Here is a 27,993-nt window from a genome sequence, read left to right on the forward strand (position 1 = left end):
CGCCCCACAAAAGTGAGGGGCTGCCGCGGCCGGGCCCAGCACAGCGCTGCCCGGGCCGGAGGGGGCGCGGAGCCGAGCCGGGCGGAGCCGAGCCGAGCCGAGCCGGGCAGAGCCGCTGCGGGGGGCGCTGCGCTGCGCCGCGGTTGTGATTTCCAATTTTTAATCGCAGCTGCATTTCCCTCCCCCCGCCCCCCCGCGCCGAGGAGGAGCCCCGGCTTTATGTGGTGCTGCCCGGGGAGCGCTCGGCGGCCCTGAAGTGCTTTGTGTCGCCGTCGCCTTCTTCTTTTTTTTTTTTTTTCTTTTTTTTTTTTTCTTTTTTTTTCTTTCTTTTTTTTTTTTTTTTTTTAAATGTATAACTTAATGGGTCTGAACAGCACGGCCGTCGCTATTCAGCCCAATGTGTCCTGCACATGCAACTGCAAAAGGTCTTTGTTCCAGAGCATGGAGATCAGTAAGTACCGTCCTGCGGCCCTCCGGGGCTGGGCGTGCGGTGCTGGGCGTGCTGCGCTGGGTGTGCAGATGGCAGCGGGCGGTGGGAGCGGGGCTGGGGAAGTTGCCGTGGCTGTGGCCGCGCTGCGCTCCCCACGCACGGCGGCGGCACGGCGGGGCCGCGGCTGAAGGTGCCGCTCCGCTCCGCCGCCCCCGCGCGGTGCCCGCGACCCCTCGCGGGTCTCCCCCGGCCCCACGGGGTCCCCCCCTCTGTCTCGGCGCGGATAGGAGCCCCCCCACCCCACCCCCATCTCCAGGTGTCGGCGTGGTTGTGCTTTTTTTTGGTGGTTTTTTTTTTTCCCCCGTCTCTTCTGGGGGCTGTTCGGCTTTGGTAATGAATATTTTTCAACCCGCGCAGAGTAGGAAAGGACGGCGCCTGACCCGATAGCACCGCCGTTCTGTTACTCTTTGCCTTTTGGAGATGGACTGCGCAGAGATGGAGCGCAGGATGGCACTGCCGAGGACAGAGGCGCGGTGGCTGCTCTGGGACTGAAAACCGAAGGGCTTTTCTGTGCAGGGAAAGATCTTGGGGCCAGGCGGGCTGTCAGCGCGGTGCTCGAGAACTTAAGCCCGCTGAGGCTGAATGGTCCAAAAGCTGGGGAAGGCTGTGCGTGTGCTCCCAGCAGGACGTGGGTTCTCTCAGTGCCGGCTGCGGGGCCGTGGCACCGGGCGCTGCTGCGGTCCGTGCCGTTCCCGCAGTGGGTCCGTTCGCAACCCGGTGCCGGGCAGCCTCCGCCGCCTCCGGTTCCGCCGCTGTTCGGTTCAGGTGTCCGCGTCCTGCGGGAGAGCTGGGGGCGGTTCTACTCCGGGTGCTAAAATGGATTCACTCTGAATTTTAGCATAAAACATTCCCTTTGTACTGCGTGCGTTTAATCTTGATTTAATCTCATTCGTGTTCAGACAAAACTAAGCTGGATTTGCCTGATTTTATTAACACTGCCGGTACTGAATAGACCATTCTTCTCCCCTGACTCCAGCGGCCGGGCGGGATGTGCATACCAATAGCGGCGGGTACATAATGAGGACCGTTCCGTGGGTGCCGGCAGCAGCGCTGCGGGGCTGAGGCTGCAGCCGGTGTCCGGCTGGGCTGGTGGCAGCGCTGGGAGCTCACACGGGCAGTGTCTGCTGGAGACAGAGCTGCTCTCCCACTCTGTTGCTGTGAGGTTTTGTTGCAACCACCCCAGCTTTGAATTTCATACTTCTTAGAGATAGCATCTTGGGTTTTGTTTCTGCATTTTCTGACATGGGCTCAGTGGGATGCAGTGCCCGCAGTCCCGAGGGCTGTCCCTGCAGTGCTGCCCACGCTGTGCTCAACCCCAGAGCTGGGCTGTGTGGCCGGGCTGCAGGGCTGCTCGCCAATCTGTTCCTTCCCGGGCTTCCCCTTTGCCACCGATGACATTTATCTCTATGCTGCTGCTCACCGCAGTGGCAGCCGTGGGCTGTGGTGGTCCTGCAGGAGCTGTTACCTGATAGTCCAGCTCTGAAGGGGAGGGAAGAGCTGAGCTCCATCCATCCTCACAGAAAGTCATATTATGGCTTTTTCCTCCTCCAGTCGCTTCTTTGTGCTTATTCTTTTAATACAGCTCTCAGGGGACCTCTGGGCAGCTCCCATCAGATGCTATCTCAGTTCCCAGCCAAAAGTTCCCAGGTAGGATCGCTTTGAGATAGTGGCAGAGCTGTAAGCTAATTTAGATCTCTCGTTAGGTTAGCCCTGTATCTGAGCCCCCAGACTGTTTCTTCACTGGTTCTCCCTGAGCAGCGAGCAGCAGCTGTGCTCTGTGCAGCTCCTGGATGAGGGGTTTGGGAAGGAGAGGCTGAGCCTACTAGTTGTGCTGGGCAGCACTGGGTGCAGCAAAATGAATTGCCTCTGCAGAGTGACAGAGGTCAGGGCTGAGCCTGGTGTCAGATGGGTCCGTAAAGAACTCATTGTGAGGTGAGTGACAGACTGAGGTGTGTGTCTGGGAGCTCATCGCGCCGGGGGGGGGATGTTGCAGCATCCCAGCATCTCCACCAGGACCTCATCTGTGCCAGGGCTGCATCAGACCCCATGGGATGATCCCAAAGGGGTTCAGCTGCCAAGGGAGATGGGGTGCCGAGGAGGTGCTTGGTGCAGGAATGGGGGCAGCTTCGGGTGTGGGTGTGCAAGAGTTGTGCTGGGTTTGTGCTCGTGCTGGGGGTGCTGGGGGGTGGCACTGGTGGGAGCTCTGCCTGGAGTGGGGGCTTTGAGGTTTTCACATTCCTGGGTTTAGTATCAAACAGTGCTGATGGCTCCACCAAAGATCACGTCTCCTGACCACTTCAGACTGCGTTTTGGCAGCAATGTCTCTGTCCTGACACAGCGCTCAGGGCAGAGTGTATAACACTTTCGTTTCCTCCCTCATCTGTGAGGTTTCCTGTAGGAGGCTGTAGGAAGGCTGAGCTGCCGCCAGTGCCTTAGCAAGCTGTAGAGCGTTCTCTAAGTGTGCTCCGGTTGTGGTTCTCAGTTTGGCTGCAGCCAAAACCAGGAGAATGCCATGTGTCCCTGCAGGCTGTGCTGCTCCGTGTGCAGGTCAGCATCCCCACGGGTGCCCAGAAGGAGCAGGGCAGGGGCAGGTGGTGGTCTGGGGGCTGGCCGTGCTCCAGTCCTGCAGCACTGGGGTCATAAAGCCAGACTTGATTTGGTGCCCTTGAGCAGTGATGTAATCCTGCTGCTATAATCAGGGCTGAATGGAAAAATGAAAAGATGTAGTGGGAGGAGAAAGATCCAGCTTTTTTTTTTTTTTCTTCTGGGCGAACACCTGGGTGACATTGCAGCAGGACCCTACTGCACACACAGCAGCGGTGCCCAGGACCACGCACAGCACAGGGATGTGGCATGGCTGGGGCTGCCCCAGCAGGAGGTGCAGAGCAGGGCATGGGGACTGCGGGATGTGTGACGGGCAGCACATTGCCCAGCCCTCGTTTCACCTGGTGCCGTTTGCAGGTGCCGACTGACAGTGATGACACCGCAGCGTGTGACACACAGCACCCACACTGCGTCCCTCAGAGCCAGGAGCTGCGGGGGGTCTGAGACACCTCGAGATGCTCAGGGTATGAATGAGCCGCTCGCTTTGCAGGTGGAGGGGAACGCCTGTGGAGAAGTGCTCTCTCTCCTTATTGGTTTTTATTTGCTGTTGCTCACCTAGCGTGCTAACACTTTTAGCTTTCCAGCGCTGAGAGTCAGTGGCAAGTTAAATCCAACTTGAGAATGAGTTTGTAAACCTAAATTAGAAATGGGTAGACATGAGGAGACCTTTTCAAGGGAAGTACCAAAATATGTGGTGTCACTAATGGGCATAATTACAGCCCAGCTGCTTTCCTGAGTAACTCGCTGTGCCGTCATCCCTGCTGGTCTTGTTTCAGGTAGTGGCATCTGGCAGAATTTGGTAACCCTCATGAGCTAAAAAAGGTCATTTATTTGCAATGGCTTTTCGTTGACAAACTGGCTCACACCTCGCTCACTGCCTGCAGGGAGATCTGTTCTGTTTGGTCACTGCAGCCCTTGGTGCTGACATGGGGCACCTGCTGGTGGTGCAGCTCTGCCTGCAGGAGGGATGTGCAGGGCTACAGCTGGGGAGAAACTTTGTTCATGCCACCAGCACACTGCCAGGAAGCCATAAAGCAAAGGAATCATTAACATCAGTGCATGCAGCGCTCGTCCCGTCTGTGTGGCTGAATTACCATGGGATCATTTTGTAATTATTTGAGGAGGAAATGCTGGAGATGAGCTGCAGCACTGGGGTAGCATCTGTGTGTGCACACAGGCGTGAACCCGTTTGTGAAAGTTAATTGATGGAGCAGTACAACAAAATTGTATGAAATGGACTTGGGAGAGAAGGGGTTGGTAGCTGGAGAAAGGAGTTGTGACTTGTTGTGCATTTTTTTTAGAGCAGATAAATTTCAGCTGCAGTTCATCGTCCAAACTGGAGGATTTGGGGAACTCTTGAGAGTAAAGAGAGCTCTGATGATTTGGCCAGGAATGCGGCTTCCAAGGCGGCACTTTGATCTGCATTTTAAATGCTTCTTTGTAATGGCAGTTTCACAATTTCTTTTCTCATTTTAAGTCAGTTTTGCAGAGGTATGTTGTGGGAGAAAACAGTATGAGCACACATGATTCCTGTCTGCTTTGCAGCCAGCTAGAACTTGTACTTCATCCCAGATCTGTTGGCTACTATGGCACATTCATGATTACGCCAGAAAGGAAATTAGTAGAGATGTTAAATATTATCAAAGCTTTGGGAATCTTCTGAAATATCTCCAGTGTGAAAACTGAACTTGCATTAGCATTTCTGCTGCAATGTGGCGTGCAGCATTGAGCAGAGCACCCACCCAGCATCGCAGGTTCCTGATTTGCTGTTTGGTTGTTTTTTTTAACACCTGACAATTGATGTTTCCATGTAGCACATGCAGCCTGGTGATCTCCTGCTGCACTCCAGGCCCTGAGTGTACTGAGCCAGAAGCTTTCTGAAGACAGCCTGCTGCTTTAGTGGTGCTGGTGGCGACCTTTTTCTTCCCTTTTCATCTACAGCACGTTCTCAGATAAACTCTGTCTATCCCTATGAAGAGGGCTTGTTGCATTAATTTCTGTGGTAGGAATGGAGTAAGGGGGGATAGGAATTGAGAACATTCATTAAAGCTTTTGTTTAAATCTTCTGTAGCATCATTCCTTCTTGCAGACAGCTTGGGGAATCAGTGGCCTTATAGGTGAAGGACAAATAGACACATGTTCCTCAGGGGATGCAGAGCTTCGTAGTCGCTCTTGTGGTGCTGGCTTTGGCCTCTCCTGAGCTGTGACTCTGAAATGTGTGAGGACAGCAGCAAACTGCAGACCAAGCTCAGCTGGTGTACAGAAAGGCTGCGCCACTCACCTGCAAGCAGTCAGCCCACATGGATGGGCCTCAGAGGGCAAAGGTAGAGCAGTGCCTGAGACAAATGGTAGCGTAGACACATCTGCTGCATCCTGGTCCAAAATGTCGGCGACCTTCTGCTGGATGTCATCCTCATCATTCTGCATCCTTTTCTGGGGCAAGATGCTGATGGGCTGGGTGCAAGGCAGCGTGGCCGTGTGATCTGCAGGTGCAGCTGTGACACTCGATGCCCCGGTGCTTACTGTGGGGGTCAGGCAGGCACCATGTCTCACATCACCCATGGATCCTTATAACTTAACACAGCTCCTGGAGCATGTCAAGGAGGATAACGTTGTTAAGATTATAATTGATAGAGTGTCACCTGCTTCCTGCAAGTAAGCTGACTTCAGATTTCCAGCTGGTGCAGGACTGGACTCACGCTGCATGCAGAGCAGGGCGTTGTGTCTGCGGTGTGTGTTGGTGTTGTCACAGGCAGTGCATTACATAAAGCTATCTTGCACGTCTTCAGAAACTTGCCTCACAAGTTGTCAGTGTTGGTGGATGTCCACAGTCCTTCCAAGTGGTTCACACATTTATGTTCAGTGTATTCAGTCTCGCACATATCTTTAATGGAGTACTTCTGACTGGCTGATCTTTTCGTGCAGTATATACCCAAGAATGTGCATTTAGAAATGCGAGTGTTTCTGCACGTGTCAGCTCTGTGATCCATTCCCGAGGCCCTGCTCATGCACACAGGGATGAGGAGCTGCGCATGCAGTGTTCTGCTGGCAAGAGGCACGGGCACTTCAGCAGGTGCAACAGGATTTCTCACATTTGCCAACTTGGCCCAAGCAACCCAGTGAAACACGGCTTAGCCTTGGAGAATGAGAGCTGCTTAACCCCCAGGCTTGGGAGATAGTGGCAATGAAAAGAGGCCCTTGCACAGGAATCAATACAACTTTTGAAGAATTACATGCAGGACATGGTTTGGGGATTTTTTTTTCCCTCCCTTCATTCTGCCCAATGTGTTAAGTAGCTGGTTTGTTACTGGAACCCCCTACAAATGATTGTCAGTAATAATTCTGCAAAACTATGAATCAACTCTGCATGACTTTGTGCAAATAGACTGAGTAATTTCTTTGTTCTTTTCTTCTTACTTTGTAATTGGAGTCTGTAAAAGCCCAAAGGTTTGGTCTTGTGGAAAGCATGATTCATTTATTGGTGTCTGTGCCGACTAGTTATCTTTCAGTAATTCCAGAGTGCTGCTGCAAGCCAAGAGTGATTCATACATGGCTAAGTGCACAAACAAATGGGGTCATGGCCATCTGCAGAAACTTTTCTAATCTATTTATGGTATCGGAGAAAGAAGTGGGTGTATTAAGAATGATGGAATAGGTGTCAATTACATTAGTGAGTATAACCAGTTAAGTAACTCTAACCATTACTCAAAAACCACATCTGCGCATTGCTAAGGATTGCTGCAGTAGGTCCTGTTTAAATGCTTACATAGGTCTGATATAAGAAACAATTTGTCTGGCTTGTCTCCTAAGGAACTCCCCTTCATAACTGCTTTGGTATTCCCCCATAACTTCCTTGAGATGCAGATGTGAACATGCATGGTGTGTGTTCATAGTGACAAAGTCCTGGTCTTTGCTATGGCAGACCTCACTCTATATCTTTTACATGCGGATTTTGGCTTAATATATAATTAACTTGCTAATTGCTTAACTTGTTAATGAGTGATAGCATTTCTTGTTTGCACGTCATGCTAAATGGTTATGTGACATCTTAGTAGAGATGGTGGTGCTCGGGTGAGTTGGTTTTCCTGCCAAATGCATCTGAAGAAGTGCTCTAAAACCCAAGGGAGAAAGAGACTGGCATCATACGAAGCAGCTTTCTTCTATTTCTGTCCCATTTCACTCTCTGTGAGCATTAATTTTCCCCCTGGTAACTGATATCTAAAGCAGTTCTGGCTGCATTTGCTTCAGAATCACGCTGTTGGGGTTTTGGTGGGTAGAGCAGTGCGCTGGCTTGCTGGCAGGGAGCTGGGGAAGGCACTCGGGTGTGAGCTGGGTGTGAGCAGGAGGCAGTTGGGCTTTATAGCCACAGAAAGCAGCCGGGCCAGAAATGCACATTTGGCAATGTGTCTTTGTTGTCCTTTGGCTGAAGCCTTGAAGGCCATGACTGTCCTGCTGTATACTCTCTGAGGGAGCCAGGCCTGGCCCAACGCCTGTTGTGCTTCACAGGGAAGTGACCCAGACTGCCAAAAGCCTCTCCTGCTGTCTGCACATCTTGCTGCCTCTGCCCTCACTGTAAGTCGACACGTTGCACAAACAGCATGCTGGATTTACCTGCAGGGCAGGTGGGGAGGGAGCCAAGCTGTTTGGGTGAGTTCCCGAAGGATGTCTGAGTGCAGAGTGCTGGGATGAGCACTGCCAGGCTCCGATTCCCACCTCTGTCTGCCTCTAGCCATGCTGGGGATGAGTCCAGGCTCTGCTCTGTGTGAATGGGGCTGGGAGATCCTCCCTGCAGCGCTCCTGGGTGGTGCTGGGGTTGTTAGGGTTATAGTTGGTGATAACCAGGCGCAGGGCTGGGCTTGGTGCTGTCAGTGTTCCCAGGTGTCCTGGGCGTCCCTGCAGTGGGATGCTGTCCTGGAGCAGCTCCTGCCCTGCCTGTGTTTCTGCCTTCTTCCCACCCCAGCAAGAGTGTGGTCTTCTGGCTTCTGTGACTTGGTCTCACACACAGGTTAGGCTCTTGAGTACCTTGACCTTAACACAATTTAGAGGCTCGAGTTTGCAGTATAACACACAGAAATCTCACTTTGGGTCTCTTTTCTTCAGCCTCTGCGGTGGGAGCTGCCATGTGGAAGGGCTCAGCGTGAGGCTGGGTCTGCAGTGCATGCCCATGTGTGGGGCATCCCATGGGATGCATGCCGTTTGCTCTGCTCATGGCTCCTAATCCTCATATTTCATGGGTTTTCTCGATAAATACTACTAAGCATCCACTGACTTGCCATCCAGGCTGAACTGTAAGGAATCGTAAACAAAATGGGCAGCCTCCATTTGATAATTCACTACGTGCTTTTTATGAGTGCAGCTTTAAATACGTTTATATGTGTGCGTTTATACACACATATACGCATGTTTATATTTGTATATATATATGCCTGTGTGTATAAAGATGGAAGCATTTACTTAATTTAGGTGCAGAAAGAGGCCCTCCCAGGTGAGGGAATCATGGCGGGGTGGGCTCAGGCTGAAGGTGCGTCCTGCTGTGCAGCACAGTGCCTCAAGTGGGTTCACAGCCCCGTGCAGATGTTCAGGAATTTCTCTTTTGTCATGGCCGTGGGGTTCTGCTGCTCTTCAGACCATAAGTGCACTCCAGGCTCAGCGGGTTTGTGGCTCGGGAGATGCTTTTCATCCCCCCTGGGTCCCTGCTCTGGAGGGATCACACCGCCTCTCTCAGCCATGTGTCCTCCTTGGTTCTGCTTCCACAGATTTGCAGATCCATGTTAAGGCTTTATTAAATTAAGCAGAACGACCTTTTAAAATTTGCATTTCAAGTGGAAGAATTGCTTTATGTAATGCAGGGCTATGCAAGGAGACCTAAATACGAGCTTTAATTGGCTGCTACAAAAATAGGTGTAATTTTTTGCACAGTGATTTTATGGCTCCTGAGTTCAGTGTCCTGACGAAATCCTGCAACCAGTCCACTCATTGCCCCGGAGATGGGGGCATGGAGGGCTGAGGAGCCCGAAGAACAGGACCACGAACAGCCTTGCTCCTGTTTGCACAGCCAGACATACCCAGCAGTTCCTGCAGCTCTGTACGGCTGGAAAGGCGGTGGAGGACCGGCTGCACCTCCCCTGTGTGTGCCCGCCAGCTCACCCTGCAGCACCGAGCTGCCTGGCACAGCCCTGCCGGGTCACAGGGCGGCTTTATTGGGGCTGTAACTGCCAGCAGGTGAGAAACATGCAGCTCCTGCAGCTGTGCCTGCCAGACGGTGCGTGTGCCAAGAGCCGCCGCTTTGTTTTCCAGCCTGATCGATGCGGTTACGTCGGTAATTCAATGGCTGTAGGCACTTCTGTGGGCTGGGAGGTTGCTGTGTGGGCCCTGGGCTCAGGGCGGGCTGTCACCGGGGGCCTGAGGAAGTGAAGGGTGTCGTGTTTTGACCCTGCATCCTTACAGTAATCCAGATAGGCTTTCCTGTTTCTATATTTAAAGCCTTTCCGTTCTTCTGTTGGGAGAGACGGAGCATTGGCTCTCTTGGGTAACATCTGACCCTTCCTCTTCGGGACAACTGGTCCCCAGGTGGGGTTTCTCCGCAGGAAGCAAGGCTCCTCTGAACCTTCCTGCCACAAATTGAAGGAATTGTGGGGTTTTTTGGTTTGTCTTCATCCAGTTAGGATGAGAGCTGGTTATCCGAGCTTACTGAAGGTCCCGCAAGAATGAGCACTCGGTTTGTCTCAGCCAGCATATGGGAGGAAAGCTGGCACTCAGACGGGGTGGGAGAAGCTGAGATACGATTTGTTTCTTCTTTGAAATTATCCCCTTTTAATTGTCTAAACAGAGTTTCAAAGAAAATCTCTGCTTTTCTCTCCTTGCAGCATTATAATTTTATATAATCAGTTTTCTTTCTCAAAAAGAATAGGGTGTGATTTATTTATTTTTTTTTTTCAGAGGCAGGGAAGGATAAGTTCCAGATGTTGCTGGTCTATACTTTTTGCCTCTGTTTAACATTCAGTGCCTTTCTTGCATCGGCTGCAAGAAGTGGGGCTGATGTTTTCATTCCAAGGTAAATCATCCCCAGTCAGCCCCTCTGCTGAATGCATCTTGGCCAGGCACTGCCCAAAGTCTGCACCAGCTGCTCTGCACCCCCCCAGCAGGGCTGCCCGAAGTCCCCTTGTCAGCACAGCAGCTCCTGCACCCACAGCAGCTCCTCGGTGCCTCCTGTGCCTGGAGGATCGATTTGCCGTACATCTGGAGTCGTTCCTCTAAATCAGCATGACTTGAAATCAGTGAGCTGACTGAGCCTGAGGAGCCGAAGCTAGTTAGCTGCTGTGGTAATTTACAGCTGCTCTCCACCCCTTCATCGGGGTGAAAAAGTTGCTTATCTCAGCACTGTGTGTGTGTGGAAAGTGACTTCTCCCAGCCCGATGCAGGAGGACTGGAGCAGTGCTGGAAGCCGTGGTGTGGCTGCGGCTCTGGCAGCTTTGACTGTGGTGTGGGGTTAAAGGCAGCCGTATGGGCCAGCAGGACTCCTTGGAATCAGCCTGTGGCAGGTACTAATTAGTACTGATTAACCCTTATCAGTGACAGACAGTCCCTGTGGAACTCATAAAGGAGGCTGTGTGTGCAGGTGTTCCTGCATCCCCTGCAGGATGCCTTGCTGCCTGGTCAGCTTTTCTCGGTAGTCCAGGTTGTTTAGTCACCCCTTCCCAGGTACACTGGGGAAGTGCAGTATTTCAGGAGCCAGTATCTAATTGTGGAGGCTCAGCGTGTAAGGGGCTGACAAAATGGGGCCTCAAGACCTTTAGGATGGATAGAATGGGGCCTCAGAAGCCCTGCTGAGCCTGTGTGAAGTTACAGCTGTTTGCAAAACTGCCTTTGCTGTTTTAAGACATTATAACATCTATGGGTCTCTCTCTCTCTCAATATAGATCTGAGTTTATGAGAATACCTCACAAGTAAGGTGTCTTTGCTCAGGTGTGGTATCCGAAATGGCTAGAGAAGAACCAACTAGATGAAGTATTTACAAGTGATGAATAAATGCTTTTAATAAAGAGCTAATCAATTGTTATAGAGCCCGCAAAGTCAATAGGGCTTATGACCTTTGCTTGTAACCACACACGGATCTTTAACATGCTCATAATGCCTACAAATCATTCACTGGGCTTTTATCGAGCATTTATTAGTGTAAGTCATAACCAACCAAACAAACAAAATAATTATTTCAGTTGCTTTCTTTTGAGCCGGGTGACACAACTTGGTTGTACAGCAAAATAGCCTCTGCTTATGCAGAAAAGCTGCAAAACATGGCCATGAGGAGCGTTGTGGTGCAGGTGCCATGTGCGGTGGGGAGCGATGGGCTCCTGCAGGGTGATGTGTGGGACAGCTGAAGTGTGGGGTTTGCTGTTGGAAACCCGGTGTCACTTTGCTCTGAGCTGTGCTCTAGTGCTGTTGCTCTTGCAGATGTTCGCTATTGCTTGATGGTTGTGCAGCTTGCACCCGTTGCCTTGCCCCGTGATTTGGGGAAGCTTGCGCAAGGGTTTGTTCTGGCTGCAGCTTTTCCTGCTATCCCTGATTTCTCCTGTGCCACGTATATGGATTTGTGCCTCGAGGAGAAGAGGGAAAGATGGGTGGGATGTGGAACACGGTGCATGGCCTGAAATGGGTCAGCTTGTGGCCAGACCTGGTGGCTGTATCTCCTTTGCTGGTTGAGACAGAGGCAGTCCTGTGGGACCCCACAGTAGGCAGCAAGAGGGGCTGCAGCCATCCCTGCCAGGCTTCCCTCTTGTGCATTGCCTGTTGGAGGCTGGGGGCAGTCTGTCCCAGCTGCTGTGCGGCCCTCACCCAGTTCCCAGGAGTTGGATCATGCTGCATTTGCTTCCCCACTCCCCTGTGAAAACGCCCATAAGGCTTCGCCCTTTATTTCATTGTTGTCAGTTTGGGTGTTTTGTTACATTAGTCTAAATTGGTTTGTTTCCATAGCTGCGAACTGCTGATAAAACCTCGCTATAGGATCTGCCACTCTTCCCATGCACGGTACCAAAAATAATTCACGCATGGTGTCAGGAGGTGCCCAGCTGCAGAGCAAGGGCTGAGGCTGCAGGGATGGCTGCCCCCATCCGGGGCTGCAATGAGGGCACGGCACTGGGTGCTCCTGAGCCTCTGTCTGCTGAAGTGCTTCTACCATCCTTGGTAACAGCATTTTCCTTCTGACAGGGATGGAGGAGGGCTTTTAGCAGGTCTCCTGTTTTCTCTTTATGCAGTTCTCCAACAGGAACTTGCCATTATCATTTATTTGAGGTATTTGCGTGTTGTGACGTCTCACAAAGTATTTGCCTGCTCAGATGGAAGGTGTGGAATCCCCCGAGCTGTTGGCTCCTGCTGGGACATGCCCTGTGATTGCCACAGTCCCAGCCCTGCTGCACAATGCTGTGAGCATCCCTTCTCCACCCCATCTGTCTTGGGATTCAGGCTGGGCTTTGGGCATTCTGTGCCTTCTGTTGGGAAGAAGTTGGGGTGGGGACAGCCTGCTGGCCCCCCTGCACCACCGGGCAGGGATGTTGGTCTGGGGTGAGGATACCCCATAACTCAAGCATGCAGGGATTTAACATCACCCAGGCATTTCCAGAAGGAAATGTGCTTCTGAAAGGCAGTCGGGATCGCCCCCGCTCCTCTTCTCCCAGGCACAGATGCTCAGCTGACACCAGCTAAATAAAAACCTTTTAGCCCCTGCCAGGAAGTCTAGAGCAAACTGCCAAAAAGCATCTAGGACCAAGACACAAAACCCAGCCGAGCCTGAGCAAAGCACTTAGAAATAACGGATGGTACTTCTGTCTCTTGAATTTTAGCACATGAGATGCTTCAGTGTCAGGGTTTTGTTAAAATAGAATAGTAGAACGTTGAAGGTTTTCAGCAGACACAAAGCAAAGCAAGTCCCCTCGCAGCACAGGAGAAGTGGTATCCCTTAGTTCTGCCTTCCTGATAGGAAGCATTTGTGATTTCCTTGTTGGCACTCCCCCAGCTCGAAATCAAAGCATAGTCTTGCTGAAGGAGAATGCTCTGTATGGCTTTTAGCCATGTTCGGAGGTGGGACCCGAGCCCTTGGTGTGTGCTTGTCCCACCCTGTGGCTGCAACCTGGTGCTCCTGGTGCCCCATGGGGCAGGAGGGATGGTAGGTGAGATGTGCATGGTGGAGCTGGTGGCAAGGTTCTTGCTGTCCCTTTTTGCTCCTGGCAAGAGGACGTAACCAAAAATTGGCAGGTTCCTATTTTTTACTGTTGAATTAAAATCTATCAAATACTTACAGAGAGCCGAAACCCTTATTAAGCAGTGCTGTTGGTGAGGTGACGTGCTCCTGGGTCTGGCGTGCTCCCACATCTCATGTTTGTGTGCAGTGTGTTGCGTGAAGGGTGAGCGTCTGGAGCTCTAACAAAGGTTCTAAATAGGACTAACACAGGCAGCCACTTCTCGGTGAGTCTGGGGCTGAGGTGTGTCTGGCTCTTGCCAGCACAGATTGCAGAGCAGCTCCTGCCCAGCCCACAGCTGATCTGACAGCTGCAGCCGCAGCTCTGCTGGGCAGTGGGGTTTGTGTGGAGCACAGCCGTGTCTGGCGGCACAGTGCTGTGCAGGGGGCAGGCAGGATCCTCTGAGCCTGGAGCCTGAGAGTGGAGCGAGGGGACGGAATGAGGCCGTGGGGGCTGCTGGGCATGGCTCCGGAGCAGTGGCACTGCTTTGTTCCTGCAGGGCTCAGTGTTCCCAGATCTTAGTGAGGGTGAACAATAATAATGATAAAATATGTGTGTATGTGTATGTATGGTGAGAGCAGGCTGACTTCTGCTCCTGGAAAAAGGCTTCCTGAAGGCCAGCCCTTGGCTGTAAGGCGCAGGGTATGCGTGTATGGCACCTGCAAAGGGCTGAGCAATGCATTTTATGGGGGGAAACGTGCTAAATGAACCTCTCCGAACAGGAGGAAGGCATCCAGCCCCATTCTTTAGTGCTCATTTTAGTAATTTCTTCCAGATAACCTACACATCTGTGTCGGTGCAATTAAAACAGAAATTCCGCCTAATGAACAGTTGTAGCCCTTGGGCTATTGCGGAATGAGCAAGTGAAGTTGGAAACGCTCTTATTAAAATAATAATTAAGAAACAAGGGTGGGGAGGCAGAGGGAGGTGCAGATGAGGTGCTGGTGGGATGCTGGAGGGCGAGGAGCTGCCGTGACCCCAGCGCTGAACTCACTGCACTCCTACCTGCCCCAGGTTGAGCAGTGCTGCTGTGCCATAGGGGTGGCTGTGCCCTGGTGTGCCCTCCTCATGCTGCTTCTCAGCCCTCAGACCTGCAGCAAAGCCCAGAGATCTGCGCTGCCCTGCCTGCGTGGGGCTGCCTCCAGATTCCCTGCCAGAGCCCAGAGCTGCAGCATCAGTCTGTTGAGCCCTACTTTGCATTTATTTGTTGAGATCTTGGTTCTCCAGCGGCTGATGAAGCTCAGGAAGGGAGGAATGTTTCGGTATTAGTCAGGGTTGTATCTGCTTCTGCTTTTTCCAGAGTACCATTGTTTGTAAGAAGTAAAAATGCCATGTGTGCCCATGGGTTGCTCTGATTTGTCCTTCTGTACTGTGGACAGGAGTGCCTGGGCTGAGTGGTCAGCGATGGCAACTGGTGCTTGGCTGTGTCAGGCAGCTTGCCCTCCTGCTTTCAAGTACATGGCAAAAAAACAATCCTTTCCATTGTTGTCCCTTCCAGTTTTCATAGTGTCTGTCCACAAAGCATTGCTTTATCACAATTAATGCTCCAAAGTTGTTTGAAAACTTAACACACTTGGGATGTAGAGATGTATGTGATATGTGTGATATGCAGAGGTAGCAGTGTCTCAGAGTAGCAGAATAAAAAAAATAAGCAGCTGCCAGACAAATCCTGCTGGGATGATACATTGGGATGACTTTAGCGGGATTTATATCTACAGGCTGTGGGCATTTTGGTTGTTTAGTCTTTTTTTTTTTTTTTTTCCTTTTTAAATGGTTGCGAACCAGGGTGATTGCTTATCATTTTCATTTGAACTCCATCTGACAAATCGTTTTAGATGGAGAAAGCAATACTGCATCTTTAAATGGCCACTCTGTCAGCGCATCTTGCAGGGCTTTAAATGCCCTTTGTTATCGCAGTCTAGACAGGACGCAGGCGGAATATTTGATATGTTATAAGGCAAAGATTTGACAAGGTTGAATTCATTCACCGGCTTATTTAAAACCGAATTTCAAAACGTTCTTCCTCACAAACATGTCTTTCTCCCCCTCTGTATTTTCTTTCAAAGTTGGTGCAGTACGTTTCAACTGTTTAGACTGAGCGAGGAGACATTAGCTTACTGCAGCCTGCAGTACTCTAATTGCCCTTTTTATGACTGTCTAGACATCATGCAGATGCATGTTTGTGGTGAGAAGACATTTCCCCCTCTGGTTATACGATAGTCTGAGCCCTTTGCATCGCCTGTCTCCTTACCCCTCTGTCCTGGAATGTGCCTTCCTCCCTCCATCCCTGAAAAAACTGCTGTTCCCCCATTTTATTTCTGGAAGGACGCTTCAGTTCCCATTTTTGCTGTTCTTTTTAGGATGTGTGTTCACAAATGTTAATGCTTTTTGGAGGAATAAAGATTGTGTGGAGCACATCCCCCGCAGCCCCACCGCAGGTCGCGTTGCAGGAGCCGCGGAGCAGCGGTGTGTGCAGATATCGCTGGGTTTATGGGCACATATGGAGATGGTTTTGTTTGTGTTCCCCGCGATAAGGGCACAGCCTTGCGGGCCAGGTTTAAGAATGAAAATATCAGCGAGGTTTGAATGGGTCAGAGTTTTAGTTATGCAAATAGGGCGCATTAATTAACCCCGTTGCTATAGCTACTGCTTTATTGTTAAATGCAATGAAAAGAGGACAAGCTGTGTTGTTGGATAATCCTCCCCTCTGTGCTCTTCTTCCTCATCCTCCGAAGTCTTCCTCCGCCCCACCGTGAGGGCAGCTGCTGTCCCCATCCCCATGGGCAGGTGGCGGTCGCCCACGGTGGCCACTGAAAGCCAAACGTGAAGTCCTCTCCTTGCAGAGCCAGGGCTGTGGGGCACGGGGATCGGAGGGGTCCTCGCCGCCATGGCCGCATCCCGGCGGCCTCCCCCACAGCCCCTGGTGGGCGCTGACTTCGCTGGGCAACCGTCAATTTTCCGCCGCAGCCCCATGTCATCAGTCTGCCTTCTGGTGGCTGCGCCGCATGGGAAAGGTCTGGAAGTGGGACAAAGGAGGGGTGCAGATGGATGGGGTGGGATGGGTGGGATGGGGCACCTCGTCCTGCCTGGCTGGAGGAGAGGAGCACCAGCCAGGCATTGGGAGCCAGCCCTGTGTAGCTGGGCTTATTGAGCAGAAAAGATGTTTTTTTGTGTCTGCTTAGAGACTCGCAAACCAACACAGCAGGATATGGCCCTTCCAGTGTATCTGCTGCAGGAGTTATTTGAAATCTATCTAGGGCTGTTGCTGAATCAAGGTTGAAGTTCATTACCTCTTAATTTAACCAGACTTGGGGTGCTTTTACTCACTTTCCCCATTTGCCCTGACATGCATATGTATACATAAATACATTCGTTTTTTCCACATACCTACATGGAAGGGCAAACATACATTCTCTCCTGTCTGGTGGTGTTCAGACCAGATCATGAATTAAAATTGAGTGTGGCAGTGACCAAATGCAGTGTGTATGTGTGAGCACTTGCCCGCGTCTGGCATTTTTGATGCAGTGAATGACTGTAACATAAAATTGTACTTGTTTCTTGGAAGTAGCTGCCCTTGTGAAATGTTGCTCCTTGTGCAAGAAAAAGCTGCCAAGCTCTGGGGAAGATAACGGCACTTAAAAAGTGGTACAGAAAGGAGAGGTGTCTTGCTGACAGAGCCAAGGAAATCCGGTTTCCATGCAGCTCAGCATGGCTCTGGCCAGCTTGCTCAATTCACATTTCAACACCCGTCTGCCCCTGGCCATGTGGGTGCCATGGGGCTGTGCCACAGCACTGGAACAGCTGCCAGGGGGTGGCGGAGTCTCCTGCTGTGGATGCTTTCCTGTGCAATTGATCCTAGAGAACATTGGTTGTGCTCAGTGATCTCCAGAGGTCCCTTCCAGCCCCTGCAGTTCTGTGATTCGGAGCTGCGGTGCTGCCTGCCCTTGGGTCAGAGGCAGTGGAGGCAGAGGAGTTGGGGGCTCACGGCTCACCCTGAGCTGCAGGTGTGCCCTGCCACGCCAGGGCCAGGCCTTCCCTGCCACCCGTAGCCTTTAATTGCCACTCGCACTGTGCAGAGGTGGCAGAGCCCTCCCTGGCTGCAATGTTTGCTCTCCACGGAGCATCCGCGACTGGCGGTTCGTCTGTCGAAACAGATGTGGGCAGCAACAAACATCTATTTCTATAACTAGAAACAAATTTGGTAATTGCCTCTTTCAACAGGACTTGCTCAAGCAGGAAATGAAATTCCTAAATGGCAGTTAGCAAAAGTATTTATAGCTAAGTTCATAAATGAGATGTGCTTTCCTTTGTCGTGGGCTTCTGCTGGTTGGGAGGAAGAAAACCTCCGTGGCAGCAAGCCGCATATTGATCGCCTGTGTCCCCGGGGTATGCGAAAGTACTTACTTATTCATGGGTTTATTTTTACTACCTGAAGAAATACCCTGAAGAAACCGCTTTGGTCTCCCAGGGTCAGTTGGTTCGGTCTGGATATTGAGTGTCTTTTTTGGTTATTCTTGGTATGGTCGGTCTGTGCTGTGTGTGACTGGAAACAAGCCTGTCACTCTCAGTCCTGTTCCCCCCTCTGCATGCCTGCGTTCAGGGCGCAGAGGAGGTTTTTGGGGGCACCAACACGCTCACTGGGTGAGCCCCCACTGTCTCCAGCTTTCTCCATACGAGTTACCACTAGTCGGGTCTTTGCTGGCAGTCAGAAAGTGTCCTGGCTGAAAGAGCTGCGATCCTTGCTGGACTGCTTGCAGTTTCCATGTCAGAGCTGTGTGTGGCCGTTCTGTCGTTCCCCTTTGGCTCTGCTCACTGCTCTCTCCATGGCCGCAGCCGCAGCCCCGCCGCCTGCTGCGCTCGCCCTTTGGATCGGAATGGCTCTGTACCAGACAGCTACTGGTGTCTGAGGACTAGGAGATTTCCTAAGGCCTGACCCGCCTGATGACTGCACAGCTGTAAGCGTGAAACGGGGCCATTTCCTTTAAAGCAAACAAAAAAAAGGGAGTGGGGGTGCAGGATGAGGCCATCGCTTGTCAGTGACTCAGAGGATGTGATGCTTGATTGCCTGGGGTGACAGATGATGAAAAGGAACTGTATTAAAGGCGCAGTTATGCTCCAAGGGCTGGCATGATGCAAATGACTTCTTGGGCCGCCATTGCCCATTCTGCAGCAGTGGTTTTCCTCAGATCCACCCCTTTTGTGAGCCCTGGTGCCAGAGGTTCTGCCAGCCGTCCTGCTGCAGGCAGCACTACCTCACGTGGCGTTACTTCTGCTTTGTGCATCATTACCAGCAGGCTAAGTCTGGAAATGTAATTTAGTTGCTAACAGTGCTGATGATGCATGAGGCAGGACTGAATCCAGCATGAGCTCTTTGCCATGGGCCTGATCCTGCTCTGTTGTGCCTCGATATTGCTGCTGCAGCTTCAGGATGCTGCTGATCTGTGCCAGCAGTGGTAATATCACGCTCTGTATCTATCTAAAGGTAGATAGGACTTCCCATGCTGTCTTGTAAACAAATACAAATGTTGGCAATCTGATGGGCCCTTTGTATGTGGTTTTGTGGAGGTATTATTTAGAAGATAAATATAACAGATAAACACTAACACAAATATTGCAGTCAAGACTTTGCCTGGTCTGATTGTTGCTCAGATGACCTAGCAGACAAACAGCTGAGTAATCTGCCATCTGAACTTCTTTGTTCTTTCATCTCATCTTCCTGTGCCATGATCTCAGGGAGAGAGAATACCAGACTCTCACAAGTGGAGCTTGGCATCTCATGGGTGAAATCACTGCACTAAAGCAGGAGCAGTGCTTGGTGCTGCACCCTCCTTGGCAGCCCTCGGATTGCAGCTGTTGCCTGGAGCTGTTTTGCTTCTTGCTGAAATGAGACTGGTTGAGATGTGATGTTCTGCTCAGTGAGCATGTCCCCTCTCCAGGCGGGGGTGGGAAGGATGGGATGGAGCTGCTCACACCGGGTGCTGCTGTGTCAGGGTGTTCTCCATGCAGTGTGTGTTAGCAGGGTGCTGGTGTGGGGCTGCAGTCAGAGGTGGTCCTGGTGTTGGCCCTTGGGATGTGCAGAATCCAAGACCCTGCAGCTGCTTGCTGAAGGGTTGTGAGGCTGTTCCCTGGGAAAAACAAAGCTCCGACGGGTGCCTGTATTCACATGGCTCTTCTCAAATTCACATGCTTTGAGCAGAAAAAATGAGGTCTGCAGTTTGGCTACATTGCTTAGCCCGCATCCTTTACAGATGCTTTGAGCACCTGGTGTAACCATCGCCCTTCAGCTGGACTCAGTTTTGTTGAGTGTTTTTAACCCTCAGATCCTTCCAAGGAGCCACAGGTTGGTCTGCAGTGTGCCTGGGCTGCACCGTGACACCCGGCTCCTGCTCTCCAGGGATGTGCCCACAGCAGTGGGACCTCGGGCTGGAGCTGGGGCATGCTTTGGGCTAGGTATGCAGCAAGGCAGTTGTGCAGTGCCAGTTCCTGGCCTTACTGGTTTGCCATTCTCTGAAAGCGACTGAGAACTGCTTTGTGCCCTGATTACTAGAGCATGCAAGGCAGCAGTAGGCCCTCTGCTCTTCGTGGTAAGGTCAGTCCTTGTGCATCTCCTTGCTGCTGCCAGCGCTGTGATGCTTAGAAATGTCAGTAGGGGCGGGAAGGAATGGGTTGTTTTTTGAGACCTTCAGCCAGAGATGTAGGTTCTGGGGCAGCTGGAAGTCACGCCCTTTAGACCCTTTGCATCTGCCATAGGGCAGCATCTCTGTGAAGACAGCAGCAGAGATTTGCATGGGGTGTATTTGCTGTGCCTCAAAGCTGGTGTGAAGGTAGGGGAGCAGGGACCTCTGGACCCGTAAAGGATGCTTGCTGTAGAATACTAATGTAGCAGCCCGTGTGCGCATTGACACACAACCACTAAAGCTGGGGGAGGTGGACCTACTCCACCAAAAGCTGCCTGTACCATTATTTTTTATGTGTTCTTTTTATGTAATTTGATGTCTGCAAGGAACCTGCTCAAGCGAAAGGAGCCCCAGGTGTGGATAGATGAAAAACTTCAAAACCTGGGATGAGAGGGGATGGGAGTGTCATGCTTCCAGGGCAGCACCATGGTGTCAGAGGTGTTAGTGGAAACCTGGAGAAGCAGTGCATTATGGAAGCATTTACTGCGGAGCTGCAAATGCTTTTTATTAATTCATCCAGTTGATTTTGTCATGTCTGATGTGTGCGTGCATGGAGACCTTCCTTCTTGGGCAGTGCTGGGAGGAGGGAGCTCACCCTGCATTCCCAAGGATCCTGGAGGAAGCTGGGACGTTCAGCGTGGCATTACAGTGCCCTGCATTTTGCTGGAGGTAGGCAAGTTGTTCAGTTGTGAATTGCATCAGTCTCAGCCGCCATGGCCTGACTGCCCCTGGCTGCAGGGTTAGTGCTGGAGCTCAGCCTGGCGCTGCAGGTGTCCTGCTGTGGTGTCCTGCTGTGATGCCCTGCTTTGTCTTCACGGGTGCTGAATGGGGATCTGTTGAATTATGGTGCTGAGTCACTGCACAGCCAGGCTCCATAAATAACTGTGGGTGCTCTGCCCCGCACCGAGCACAGTGAGGAGTGGGGAAGTGCTGCTGAGTGCTTGGAGCAAGGGCTATGGTGGCAGAAAGCGTCTCCTCAGCTCCACACTGCCTTGGGGAGCAGCATAGGGTGAGTCCCATGGCAGTCCAAGCCCTGTCGGGCACAGTGCCCCAGGCAGCCCTGTGCTGCTCCCCACTAGTGCCCCAGGACTGCATCCTGCCCGCAGTGCTCTGTGCTCCATGCTGGGTTCAGGCTCCTCCCGCAGAACCTTAATTCCATCATTTTCCCCTAATGTGAATGCACATAATCCTTTGCGTACAGCCTTGCCACTAGAGCAGGGAGAGAGCAGGGAGGCTGTGCTGTGCACACCATGCTACACCTGCCCACGTTTCAGCAGGCGAAATGAGAAAGCCTTACTCTTTGTGCCCGGTTTGGGCAGAGCATCCAGAAGCACAGGTGCACGTGCCATCCTTCCCAGGCAACACAAAGGTTGCTGCCTTGCAGCAGCAAGGTTTGCCAGCCCTCCTCCTGCCCCACCTGTGGCCTTGCTGGGCTGCCCACTGGCGGCGGCGGCAGCAGCAGTTGTTCCTCTACACCCGTGTGAGGATGTTTCTGATGGTCTTTTGCAGCCCTTGAGCTGACCTGTCATGCTGCACTGCCCAACAATCTGCTTTGTGTCAGAGTGAGGGATTTTGAAAGATAAAAACACCCAGAGGAAGTGAAAGTGAGCAAAGGAGAAGCAAAGTGTCCTGCCGGGGATTCTCGGGTTTGTTCTATTTTGTGTCAGCAAAACTGCACTTTTAGCACAGTTTGCTGCAGCGTTGCTGTGTTTCACTTAGGAACTGCTGCTAATATAGATCCATTTGTTCAGCTTAGCCATTATTTCCTCAGCAGTTTTGCTTCTCACATGAAATGCAACTCCAATATATGGGAGCCATCACTGAGGCATACAGGTAACAGATTTGACCCCCAGATGTGTTACACCTGTCCAAAAGCAAAAAGTACGTGGGTATGTTTTTCTCTTCTCTCTACCTGCCATCCTTGGAGTGTCTGTGTTCAGCAGTGATGCTCTGCATGAGGGCTGAGCACTTCTCACGTTGCAGAGCAGTTGTGTGCGTGCTCAGTGTCTGCAAAGTTGCAGCGTCTGGATGGAGAGCACAGAAAGGCAGGTTGTGTCACTTCAACGCGATGTCTGAACCTGCGAGTGCGAAATGGATTCTGGAGTGAAAATTATGCAGAATTAAATTAGTGTGACCTTACTTTGCATTGGGAGGCTGCATTTGCCCATCTTGCAAAGCCTCATGCATTTATAACACTTCCCTTGGGGAAAATTACAGAGAGAAATGGAATGAGGTCTCTTCTAATTGAAAAGTGACGATGATTAGGAAGCCAAACACAAAATGTGTTGAGTATTTTTTTTCTCGTTTTGTTGTGTGTGTGTTTTAAGAATACCAGCAGAATTATAAATGACGTGCTCTGCAGTTTGGCTTGTTTTTCATTCCCCAAAGGTTTGTTATTAGCATAGCAGCTGAATTGCACTTGTATAATAACATATTAACTCAAAGTTTGGTGGCTTTTCTTTGACTTCATTAGTTTGACTGAGCTGCTCGGATAAAATCTGCCCAGGTATATCCAGCTTTCAGTGTGCAGTTCATTGTTCATTTTTTGCCCCTCTGAATATGGAGCCCATGAAGACAAGTTAAAACAGGGGGAGAGCTGGCAGCAGCTTCCACGCCTTGAGTGGGTACGAATCTCTTGCAACTTGAAAAGCACCAGCTGTGTGCGGGGCGCTTTAGGATTGCGTGTCATTGCCACACTGGGCTGCAGGAGGGTTGCTGCTGGGTGGATCAGAGCTCCCCCGGCGCACCCACTGTTTGCGTGTAGGCTCCAGTTGGGCTGGGGGCAGAGGGAGCCCTGTGCATGTCCTGGTGCAGGGGTTGGGGGTTCCTGCTGGGTTTTGCCAGCATGTGAGCAACTGTTCATTTCAGCAACAAGAGAGGCAGCAGGGCAGGTGCGTTACTCGTGGTGCTCATGTGGCTACGTTCAGCTCCTGCTCTGTGCTAAGGAAAATGGAGAAGAGTACAGCTGCTGATGTGGCAGTTTACAGAATGTGAAGTTGCAGCTTAATTGTCATCCCCCTCCCACAAAGCAAGATATTAAAATCCCTCTGCTATTTATACAGTCAGTGTGATTGCCGTAAGGTTGGACTCGCTTCCACATCACAGCCCCTCAGTTTGGGGTCTGACAAGCAAGCAGCACACATTGCATCGCCCATCACAGCTCCTCCTCCTCCATGGGTGCCCCTTCCTCCCCAGCTGCTCCTGACTGCAACCTCCCAGCTCTGCAGTGCAGGTGGGGCAGCTCTTCCTGATGGCCGAAGTGCTACGTGCATCACTGCACTGCTGTGAGCAGTGGAGCTGGATTTGGTTTGCTTAGTGTGCCTCTCATTTTAGGAAGGGAACTTTCGTTTATAACTGCCTTCCTCTCCCTTTTCTTCAGAAGTGCTACTTTTTCTTTCTTCCTTTCTTCCTTTCTTCCTTTCTTCCTTTCTTCCTTTCTTCCTTTCTTCCTTTCTTTTTCAGCTAAAAAGGAGGCTTTCCATCGCTGGCCTCATTTAGTTTTTCTTGTATCTTCTCGCTGTGGCCAAAGCACATGTTTCATTCTGAGGCTGAATTGACTCATCTTCCTAAAATCTTGGGTTGTGGCTTTTTGTCTTTGCTTTTCTGCAGTGCTCTCTGCATGAAGGCTTTTCCGCTGCCCGTGGGCTCCTTCTGCCCTGGGGTTCTGTGTGCACAAATCCGTGAGCTGTGCCCTTGTTGGCTGATGGGAAGCAGGCAGATTGCAGTCAGCCTGTAGAGCTGCTCCCCAGTTGCTCCCAGAGCTGCTTCTCCTGCTGATGGATGGCCATAAGTGTGGCTATAGAGTGGGAGCCCCTTCCTCCATCCCCCCATGTCAGCCTTGCCACTGGCCCCTTCCTGCCTGGGAACCCATGCTGGCACAGCTGGTAGCAGCTCCACCAGTGTCACGTCCTGTGCTCCCAGGGCTGCTTACCACCACGTGTCAGGACAAGCTCCTGCTTTCAGGGCGTAACTCTGCACTGTGCAGGTGGTGGATGGAGCGGGTTAAACATTCTGGGATCTGGGGGTGATGGGCAGTGCGCCTGTCTGGCAGCAGAAATAGCTGCTGCTAGCAGAATGAACTCCAAAGGAACTGGTGGCACTTACCACCTGGACTGTTTTCTTGACATTTATTTGCTTTTACTGGCACTTAAATGCCACCTGCCAGGAGAAAACTTTCCATTAAAAAAAAAAAAAAACTGCCTGACTCAGCAGATGGCATCGCAGGCACTGCGAGCAATGTGATGCTGCCCTTGGGCACCTTGAGTCTGCGTGTGGGCACGTGTGCTGTGTATGTCTGCATAAAGTGCAGGTGGCTGCATCCACGGCAGTGTGAGGCAGAGCCTTCCGAAAGTGCGTTTTGTAGCCATCCCTACTGAGATGCAAAGTGAAAATGCCCAGAACTGTTTTTCATTTCGGATGCCAAGTGTCTCTGGAGTTAAGCAGGTCGTCTGTTTGCTTGTTCCTGTTTGTTTGGAGGGTTTTTGGCAGCTCTCCTGTGTGTCAGTTCAGGCTGCTCAAGCTCCCGCTGTCAGCTGGGCGAGCAGTGCGGTGCTGCAGCCCTGCTCTGCGATGGCCATGCGAGGAGGGGAAGGCTCCATCAGCACCCATGGGCACGGGGGCTGTGCAGCCTGCAGGCAGCAGAGCACCAGGGAGTGGTAGGGAAGTTTTATCAAGTTTTATCCGGGTTGTGGTTTGGAAATCTGTGCTCTGTGGGTCGTGTCTAAAGGTCCCTCCTAGAGACTGCTCTGGGGCACTGAAGACGTGAATTAATGTGGGTTTTTTTATGAAGTATCTGGGCTGAAAGCACACGGAGCCCACGTGTGTGCGTCTGCGAGTGTTGTGGGGGAAGGATGCAGCTGTGCTGTGTCACCGCCTGCTTGGCCAAATTCCTCCTCCTCACACTCCATTAAGTGCTGCTTTTTCAGGTGGCTCACAATATGTCTCTCTCTCTTGCAGCGGAGTTGGAGTTTGTACAGATAATCATCATCGTGGTGGTGATGATGGTGATGGTGGTGGTGATCACCTGCCTGCTGAACCACTACAAACTCTCTGCGCGATCCTTCATCAGCCGGCACAGCCAAGGGAGGCGGAGAGATGAGAATCTGTCATCAGTAAGTCACACGCTGCTCTTCCCATCTGTGCCGTACGGTGCTGTTTGCCAAGTGATGTGAAATTTGGGAAATGTGAGAGCCAAAGGCGTTCGTCTCAGTTGGGTTTGCATGTTTGCGGCTCAGTGCTGCCTGGAGAGATGACCAGGCTGGGTCTTGGCTTCATCTGCCCAGGGACGTGGGAGCCTTGTAAGGATGCCTCTGGCTTTTCAGGGTGTTGTACGATGTAGTATACAGGCAGCTCTACACTTTGCAGCTTGGACTTTCCATTAACAAAGCAACCACACCAGGCTGCTCCTGGTGTGCCCTGTTCCTGAAACCATCTTGCACTGCCAGATGTTGGGGATGCACACACCTTAACATTTACAGCACCAAGCTATTGACTCTGGCAGCATTTCCAGTTAGAGAGTCCCAGAGGAGTGTATTAATCTGCTCCTTGCCTTCGAGAGGATGGGAAATCCTCAAGGGTTTCCAGAGTTTGCCAGGGGTGAAGCAGCACTGCTGTCATTGCTGTGGTGGAGGTGCCAGGAAGTGCCCATCAGACACGTGAGCAGAAACCTCACCAAGGGGATGCTCGGGAGATTCCCAGCACAGCCCGGGCTCTGTGGTTCATAGAAGCCCAAGGAGAAATGTGTTAATTGCCTCTGCAGCTCAAGGAGAGCCTCTCCAGCCTGTGGCAGATGCTGGTCTATGCAGAGCTGAAGGTTTCATCAGACACAGCAGCTCAGTTACAGGAACCTACAGAGAAAAGACACAGGTTTAGTGGTGGGTGAGCATGCTCACTGCTGCCTACATAACCCTGTGCAGGGATACATTGTGCTGATGGATTTTTGCTTCGTTCACTCTGAAAGATCTTAAAGCTCTTTAAACAATACGGCTTTCTTGAGGTCACTGCTCCAAGCTCCTGTCTCCAATGTGCAGGGCAGGCTGAGCAGGCACTGCTGCCTTGTCCTGGTCTCTGCAGGGCTGCATTCCTTTCTAGCAAAACCAGGAAAATGATCAAGTACTGTGGCTGTTTTTGGGGTTTTTTTTCATTGTAAGAGAGCAGAGCTCTGCCATCAGGTTTAATAAGCATGGCACTGCTGAAGGCTGCTCAGCCTGTGGTACCCATCACACCGCTGTCCCTGCACTGTGCTGCTCTCTTGCTGGAGGAAGCTGCCTGTTGGGAAGGAGTGCTGGGAAAGCCCCAAGCTCAACCAAACCACTCTGCATCACGTCAGCATACTGTATGTCAGGACAAGCCTTTTTCAGGTTGGCTATTTTTATTTTCTTTAAGAAGAAGAAAGAAGGCTAACCTGGAAAGAAATGTAGCTCTTTCTTTTGTAGATGGCAGCCAGACTTGCATGAGGGCACAGAGCCTTCTGAGCATTTCTCCAACCCCCACTTGGGGCACTTATTGTTCTCCCTCTTCTCCTGCTCTTTCCCTGCCCTGACACAGCGAGGTGAGGGGCCAAGCCTCCTGCCTATCCCCAGAGCCCTCCTGGAGACACGAGAAGCCCTTGAGATCTCACAGTGGCATCAGCCATGATAGCTACCTTCAAGGCGGCTCATTTGGGATTCAGCACAGCACACCTTACTGGGGAGAGCTGCTGCAGTCTGACTGTGTGCAGCGGCTGTGCTCAGCTCAGAACCAGCTTGTATGAGCCATTAAACTTGCCACTGAACTGGTGTTGGGCTTTTTACATCTCAAACTTCATTTTGCTGTCATGACCAGACAGGCACTGGAGCTACAAACACGTTTTTCATCTTTTAAAATATTAAAGTAGTTCATCCCATGGTCAGAGTACTGCAAGATGTGCAGCAGTTGTCTTTTTTAGTTCTTGTAGCTCAAAAATTACAACTGAAGGAGAAATTCATTTCCCCGAAGGTGGGGTTTTTTAATGTGGTTCGTGCTAGCAAGGAATTCCTGCTCTGCTGCACCTGTTTGTGCATCACAGTCCTATCTGTTCTACTTCTTAAATTGTCTCCTTGTAACAAGTACCTTATTTTTCTTTAAGAAATGTGGCTGAAAATATATGGTGTTTTTTTTTTCAATAAGAACGGCACTGTCCCTGCACCTCTGGAGCATAGAGACCTTCCTAAGACAAAATTGAAAAGACAGCTCAGAAATTTAATCTGTGTCACTCTGCTCTGCAGTGGGAATGCTCTGCCATAACTAAAGCAAGAGGTTCCGTGAAGTCAAAGATGGAGCTGTAAAATGAAATCAGAAAGAAGTCTGAGGTTCAAAGTGAGTCCTGGAATACTTACAGGCTTTCACAGCCACATTGCTCAGCAGACCCAACTTCCATTCTGAGAAAACAAAGCTTTGGGGGTGCAGCCATTGCTGAGATGAATTCAGGTCCCAGATGGGGTGCAGCGCTGTGCAGGGGCAGCCGGGCCATGCAGGGGGCCTGGTGGTGGCCGTCCCACGGCACCAGGGCTGAGAACAGACACACTCTGTGTCTGTGTGTTTGCCCACCTCTGGCTGTTGGTTTCTGGCAGTTTTCATCCTGCTGTTGACTCAGGAAGGTGAGATAGAAGCTCTCTGGGAGCACAGGAGACAGGCATGGTGCTGAGCACCCCCGCTTGGCGGGCTTTGCCCTGCAGCCTGCAGCTCCTTCAGCTGCTGAGGGAATTTGAATGCAGACGGTGCCTGCAGGCAAGGAGTGCACTTAGAGCAGCCCAGACTAAACAGCCGGTGCCTGTGTAAACAGCTGTGTGCATCCTGGGGCTGTGCAGTGTGGTGCTGCTGCCTTGCCCAGCACAGGGGTGGCAGTGTGCTGCTGCAGCCGGAGTGGGGCTCCGAGCAGGGGAGGTACTGGGGCATCTCCTTTTTGTGTACATCACCATTTTCTTTGCACTGGCAGCAGGACCACTGTGAGGTGGATGTGCAGGTATTTCAG

At 51.5% G+C, this 27,993-nt stretch overlaps 1 protein-coding gene across 2 annotated transcripts in view; it reads left to right on the plus strand.

The window, feature by feature from the left end:
* Positions 1 to 348: 348 nt before the first annotated feature.
* Positions 349 to 27,993, plus strand: part of PMEPA1 (prostate transmembrane protein, androgen induced 1) — a gene marked incomplete at its 5' end in the record, with an annotated part of 29,797 nt that continues 2,152 nt past the window's right edge. Inside the window, 2 exons of one of the 2 annotated variants that reach the window (XM_079543419.1) lie at positions 349 to 490; positions 24,960 to 25,114. In XM_079543419.1, the coding sequence (XP_079399545.1) occupies positions 349 to 490; positions 24,960 to 25,114 (297 nt within the window). The remainder of the gene's footprint in view (positions 491 to 24,959; positions 25,115 to 27,993) is intronic. The other variant, XM_079543420.1, reaches the window with a different exon arrangement.

The sequence above is a fragment of the Tetrao urogallus genome, assembly GCF_951394365.1.
Source record: "Tetrao urogallus genome assembly, chromosome: 16".
Taxonomy (NCBI): domain Eukaryota; kingdom Metazoa; phylum Chordata; class Aves; order Galliformes; family Phasianidae; genus Tetrao; species Tetrao urogallus.